This window comes from Spermophilus citellus (assembly GCF_964194105.1).
Source record: "Spermophilus citellus genome assembly, chromosome: X".
Lineage (NCBI taxonomy): Eukaryota > Metazoa > Chordata > Mammalia > Rodentia > Sciuridae > Spermophilus > Spermophilus citellus.
In genome coordinates, this window is record NC_138190.1 from 132,425,168 (window position 1) to 132,431,777 (window position 6,610).

The 6,610-nt window shown below is 40.6% G+C and overlaps 1 protein-coding gene across 2 annotated transcripts; it reads right to left on the minus strand.

Annotated features, from left to right (window-relative positions):
- Positions 1 to 227: 227 nt before the first annotated feature.
- Positions 228 to 6,344, minus strand: RBMX (RNA binding motif protein X-linked). 2 transcript variants are annotated; one of them, XM_081276686.1, is made up of 9 exons: positions 6,177 to 6,344; positions 4,918 to 5,047; positions 4,619 to 4,725; positions 3,329 to 3,500; positions 2,677 to 2,829; positions 2,291 to 2,405; positions 2,077 to 2,202; positions 1,907 to 1,989; positions 228 to 1,272 (listed from the first exon to the last, which is right to left on the minus strand). In XM_081276686.1, the coding sequence occupies exons 2-9, from the start codon at positions 5,024 to 5,026 to the stop codon at positions 962 to 964; spliced, it is 1,176 nt and encodes a 391-aa protein (XP_081132812.1). In that variant the 5' UTR covers positions 5,027 to 5,047; positions 6,177 to 6,344; the 3' UTR covers positions 228 to 961. The 2 variants fall into 2 exon arrangements, with proteins under 2 accessions (XP_081132812.1, XP_081132811.1); XM_081276685.1 differs by having other exon boundaries at positions 4,918 to 5,044; positions 6,177 to 6,343.
- Between the last annotated feature and the right edge of the window lie 266 nt (positions 6,345 to 6,610).

Sequence of the window (6,610 nt, forward strand, 5' to 3'; positions counted from 1 at the left end):
CGGAAAAACTAGTTTGCTTTGCTTACCATCTTTGCTGTTTCACAGGCATTTGGTGCTTTAAATCTGATGTGGAATGCTGATAGATTCACTTTTTAGAAGTCATAAGCCTTTAGGAAGTTGGAGATAACTTCATTGCTTATCTATTTTCTCCTTTGCAATCAAGCTGTTCCTTTAAAAGTGAGACACTACAGAGTTGCAAAAATTTGAAACAGTAAGAGCAAGCATCGTTTGCAGCTTCATGGTTGGTTTTGGCCAAACTTTTTATTTAGTATTCTGTAGTTGTTTAACACACACTTAAATGGTCTTATTGGGGGAGGGGGAAAGGGAGGTTCTTGCGGATTCCCAAGGAATTGTCAGAAAGGCAAAATATGGCCAGCATTATCCACTTGGTTTTTTTTTTGGGGGGGAAGGGGGATTTACTGGGTGAATAGCACTTTCCTTACATAGATATCTGATCTCAGGTTTTGTATACTGAGAACATGGAGATTTCAGTTGGAAGACACCCTGAAATCCTAAGAGTAGCATACCCCAACCACCCCCTATTAGCTAGCTTCTTTGTATAGGCAGAACGATTCATCTCTCAGTGGAGATCAATGGACATCTAGATGGCTAGATGTTTGTGGAAGATCTTAGAATTGCTTGCCTCATTTACTGGGTAAAACTGTATAGGAAGTGGCCTTTAGGAACACTTTAACTTGGAAAATACAACACTAGTACAACAAGTCTTACACACTTAACATTTGCTTGTTGAAAGCAACTCAAAATCAAATGAAATTAAACATGTTTTACTTTTTTTCCCTCACAAGAACATAAAAAATTAAGAAGGGGAACTTAACAGGAAATTTAAAAAAGGTAACACAATTTTTCCTTTTAGTAGTCCTTGGGTAGTTATGACAGAATGGTTTCCACTTTTTGTTTGTTTCTTTGAACGGGGAATTTTGGTCCAAAGTTTTGTTTGTTTCTAGTATCTGCTTCTGCCTCCCCCTCTATCAGATCGGCTTCCTCCACGGCCACCACCTCTTGGTGCTCCGCGGCTTGAACTGCTGTAGGAATCACGTGGAGGAGGGTACCCCCTTTCCATAGAAGGGGGAAGCCCTCGTTCTTGTCTGCCAACCCGATCACGACCACTTGAGTAGAGATCACTTCGGCTGCTTGAGTAACTGTCTCGACTTCCACCATATCCGTCACGTGAGCTGCTGTAATCATCATAGCGACTGCTTCCACCATAAGATGGCGGGGGCCCTCGTGTAGGTGGAGCACTACGTGAGTTACCTGCAGGGTCAATGGTCAGGTAATATGGCAACACTATAAATTGTATATATACAACATTTAAATCTGAATTTACAGAATTCTTGTATTAAAAGTTTACTTTCTCAACTGGGAGGTTTTAAACTCTACCATTGCTGGCCATAACAAGGATTTGCTCATCTGCTGAAATACGGAAATGGATTGATTTTAATGTTTGTTTGAAAAGACTGAAGACGGTGTGTATTTCAAGAGGATATTCCAGCTTGTTATTTTATAGTAGACACTCAGCCACTTTCCAGTGATAAGTTGCAATTTTGAACTGTAGAGTTTCCTTCATATTGCAATGGTAAACATTTGATCTTGTTACTAAAATTTTTAAATTGTATTTTCACTGTTGGGGGAAAACACATAAGGCTGCCAATTTAAGCAAGCAAAATCCCCTCCAAAGCAAGCGAACAGCCTCAAAAGAAAAAAAAAAAAAAACTTAGGAAAGAACAAAAGCCCCTCACAAAACTAGGAAAAGCCCAGCTGATAGTTAACCCTTTAAAAAAAGCAAGCAAACGTCCCTTTAAAAGCAAGCACCACGCAGCCTATTAAACTGGCTCATGAACCTAAAAACTCAAGCTGCTGAAACTCAAGACTCTTAACAGTATCTTACCATAACTCTCATATGAATCTCTGTAGGAACCTCCACTTGGATGATCTGAATAATCACGATCACGACCATATCCATCTCTATCACTAAATTAAAGAGAAAAACCTTTAAGTCCCAGAGCACCAACTTTTACAATAAAATATTATACTTGAGCCACAGAAGCACTCACTTACCTATAGCCTCTTGATGGATAGTCATCACGTGAACTGGAATGACCATAATCACGGTAAGTATAATCTCTTGGAGGTGGTGCATAATCTCTTGTGTCACGAGAACTTGGGTAATCTCTGCTTGAATAGCTATAGAAACAAAAGTAATTTGGTCTATGCTTTTGATGAGCTCTCCTTTAACCTTAATTAATGAAAAAACTGCACTTTTTTGAGTTACCTGTCTTTAGTAGAATATCCATCATCTCTTGGGGACAAATAAACATCTCTACGAGAGGGCAGGGGTTCCCTTCGAGGTGGGCCTCCATAACTATCTCTTCCACGTGATACAGGAGCTTAAGGAAAAATAATAATTTTTTAAAATGTAGCCTGGTAAAAGTTAAATAAAATGTGAACTTATTATATTCAGACAATGAAAAGTAGTGACTTAAACATAATACGTACACAGATCAAGAAATGTTATTCACATCTTTTGAGTACTCATTAGCTTCATGTTACCAGATCACCTGGAATTCCTGAACAAGTCTTAAGGGTCATTTTTAAGAGTTACTTCTTAATTCTTAGTGCTATGGTGATAGCACAGATTGTTATGCATGCAACATTTACCTCTTCCTCCCATTCCACTGCTGCTGCGAACTGGTCCTGAAGGAGCTGATCTTTTAGGAGGAGGACCCCCACTTCTTGGTGGTGGTCCTCTTTTTACTGGAAGAGGTCCCCTGGAAGAACTCATGTTAAAATGCATGGAATAACCACCATCATCTACATTAGAAAGGAGAAAAAAATATGTTAACACAAGAATTTAAAAAACAAAACAAAGAATTCTATGATTTGATGATACTACCTTCTCTTTATCTTTTCTCTTTGAGGGGTCTAACTTATATTTTCAATTGCACAATGCCAAGCATGAAGTCATGTAGACTGGGAAAATAAGGAAAATGAAGGGTAGTCTCTAAAGTTATTTCAAAGAAAATAATTGTTTTGCTTTCATATGCTCAATGTATCAAACTGAATCTTGAAAAAGATTTTCTAAGTACTTTTCTTACACATTAAGTAATAAGCTAAGAAATAATGTGATCTATCATTTAAATCAACATGCATTTAACTTAGGACACCTTCCATGTTTTCCTTTTGAGTCATTATCACTTCAAGAGGTAAGCATATATTCTTAATTTCAAAGGCAAGAGAGCCTTTCAACAAGGGCTTAAAGTATACACTGTCGTTCTTATACACCAAGCCAAAGATCCACCTAAATTATTACCCATGTGCCCTCCACGAGAGGGAGGTCCCCTAGTTCCTCCACTTCCTCCTCTTCCTCCTCTAAGACCTCTGGGAGGGCCTCTGCTTCTTGGAGGTGGAGGTGGGCCACGTCTACCACTTTCAAATGATGGTTTGGTAGCTTGTTCCACCTTGATGGCTTTTCCATCTAAGGACTTTAAACAACAAAAATCAAAATGGTTAAATTGTATCATTTTAAAAGAACTTACAGATCCACTATATACTATTGACACCAAAATACAGTTTTGTTAATTTTGTTCTAAGTAAAATCCTAGAAGTAGTAATTCTAAGAATGACTTTTCCACTTACTTAAAATGTCTACCCAGTCATTGAGAATACAAAGCATAAAGTAAACTCAGTGCACTTGGTAAAATTTAAAGCAATGCTAGGTAGGTATATCAGCTCATTTTCAAAACTAATAACCAGATTAGGTACAGTGGCACATTGCCTATAATCCCAGCAACTCCAGGTTAACTCAGGAAGCTGAAGCAGGATAGCAAGCTGAGGCCAGCCTCAACAACTTGGTGAGACCTTGTCTCAAAAAATAAAAAGGAACCAGGAATCGTGTCACATGTCTGTAATCCTAGCAGCTCAGGAGGCTGAGGCAAGGATTGAGTTCAAAGCCAGCCTCAGCAATTTATGGAGGCCCTAAGCAACTCAGTGAGACCCTGTCTCAAAATAAAATATACAAAGAACTGGGGATGTGGCTCAGTGGTAAAGCACCCCTGGGTTCAATCCCCAGTACCCCCCACCTAAAAAAAAAAAAAGCAAAAGTAATAACCAATGCTAAAAGCCAAGCCATCAAGCTATGGTTTAGGGATCCCAAGATAAAATACAATGCTTATCTGTAACATTACATGCTACTCTGAACTGAGAAACACTTAAGAGCACAATCCAGGGTTGGGGATGTAACTCAAGGTGGAGCACTTGACTAGCATGCATAAGTCCAATCCAAGGGGGAAGAAAGGGTACAATCTATAACTTTGTCTACAACATTTGACCCTGGAATTTCATAATATGCTTCAGTTGAGCATGTCGCTCAGTGGTAGAGCACTTGTTCGGCATGCCTAGCACCACAAAAAAAAAAAAAAAAAAAAAAAAAAAAAACTCATGATATACTTCAAAAGAGTACTACAAATTGGCTATGGTGAGAAGATCTTGGAGAGGTATATATTCAAAACCAAAATAATTCAAGAGCTTCCCTGAACCACAGTTGGGATTGCACATGCTATTTTATGTACTAGGATACATGGTATTCATTGTGCAATCTCACCTTTCCATTCATGTCTCTGGCTGCATCCTTAGCATCTGCTGGACTTTCAAAGGTGACAAAGGCAAATCCTCTTGATTTGTTGGTTTCACGATCTTTCATCAAGAGCACTTTAACAAAGTTTAAGAAAAAGTGTCACTAATTCGAATCAAACAATGAAACTAACTACCTACTTGAGAAGAAAGCTCAGAACTTCTTAGAGGACAAAAATACAACATCATGTCAGATGATCAATGTAATCAAATTCATCACAGCTTATCTTTTAATTATAATATCCCAGCATGTACTTTCATATAACTCACCTTCCACTATTCGTCCATATTTGCCAAATACTGCTTCAAGGGCTTTCTCATTTGTTTCCGTATTAAGCCCACCAATGAAGAGCTTTCCTGGACGATCTGCTTCAACCATTTTTCCCCCCTGATGAGTCTGCTGAAAAAGAATAGTATTACCTCCCAGAAGAAGTTCCCCAAGTTTATGGGACACCTTTAAATGTGGTTTGGATTGTTTTACTAAAACCTTTATTCTTTAATAACTAAAGACAACGATAAGCTTCCAACACAGTAGGGAGCCAATTTAAACTAAGTGGTAATAGTGCAATTTTACATTAAAGTAGTTGAAAGGGCCGACACAAAGTTCACTTTCACCCTAATCTTCCTTGGCTGTTTTTAACGAGTTAACAGGTACTTAACATTTGAAAAAGCCAATTTTAGTTTTAATCCTAGGTCTGATGCCTTTTACAGATTCAATCACACCCCTCCCAGTGATGGATTTTAAGACTAATGGCTAGTTCAAGGTCACTAACCAGACGGCAAGACTTCAACACCAAACCCTCATTCAATGGCTCCCCGTTCTCTCATTAGTATGTTAGTAAATCTAAGCAGATATCTTTTAAGTTTGCGCCAAGTTCCGCCTCATCTCCACCAGCCCCCACCCGCCAAAAAGGTTACTGCCTAAGGGGGAAAAAAGGCAAAGTGTCAACATCATTTCATATTAAATAACAGCACACAGAAGCGCACACTGTAACACTCAACACGCTACAATTGCGACCGAACCCAATTAAGACTAGTCATTAAAAACCGCGTGGAAACGACAAAATGGCGACACTTGGATTCAGCCCAGAGCAACTGACACTGGTCAGGAAACTAACTTTTCCCATCAATACTGGCTGGGAAAATTCCAAGGGCTTCGTCTTCAGGGCTGCCAATTAACAAGGAGGCCGCATGGAAGTCCACATGCCATCGTTAGCGTCAGCGCCATCCCAATGCAGGTACCGCGGTGGCGCGGTCGCTCCGCGTCCCGCTCAAGCTACAAAACGCCGACCTCCGCCTCCGCCCTCGCCCCAGCAGGCAACGGCCAAACTTTCAAGAGAGACATACTATGAAACGAACCCCCTAATGTGTTTTCCTTTGACCGACCCCCCCCCCGCTTTATTTAAATAGGTCGGCACCTTTGGGTGTCTTAAAATGGCGCCCGCCACCCTCATCTCCAGGGAGATAATCCCAAGTTCTAACAAGGCAAGAACGTAGGAAACAACGAACCAAGGAAAGGAGACACGTACCGGAGGGGTGGCTACGGTCTCAAGCTCCTACGAGCTCGCCGAGTAGGCTTTCCAAGCAGCTCAACACGACTGACAGCTGCTGGACCCAGGAACGGAACAGAGAAGCCGCTAGGACTACTGCGCAACGAGGGCGAACAAAGGAGACAGCAAACTTTATACTACCCGGGAACGAGGCTGAAGAACCCGGATGGAAACGAAGCTTAGAATTTGAAGCGCGAAGGGAGGGGGAGCAGTTCTCAGTGTCTTCATTGGCTGTATTCCATGTCATTCACTCTTCGCTCCTCCCCTTTCCCCAGGCCCTAGGTCTTCTGGCCGGCGCCCGATTCTAACCGTTTTCCCTACCCCCACCCATTCTCAAAGGCGCGTTTTTGCTTTCTGCTAAAATGGTGCACAGACTTCATTTAATAAAAAGGTAAATTTTGTTGAGCATTCTA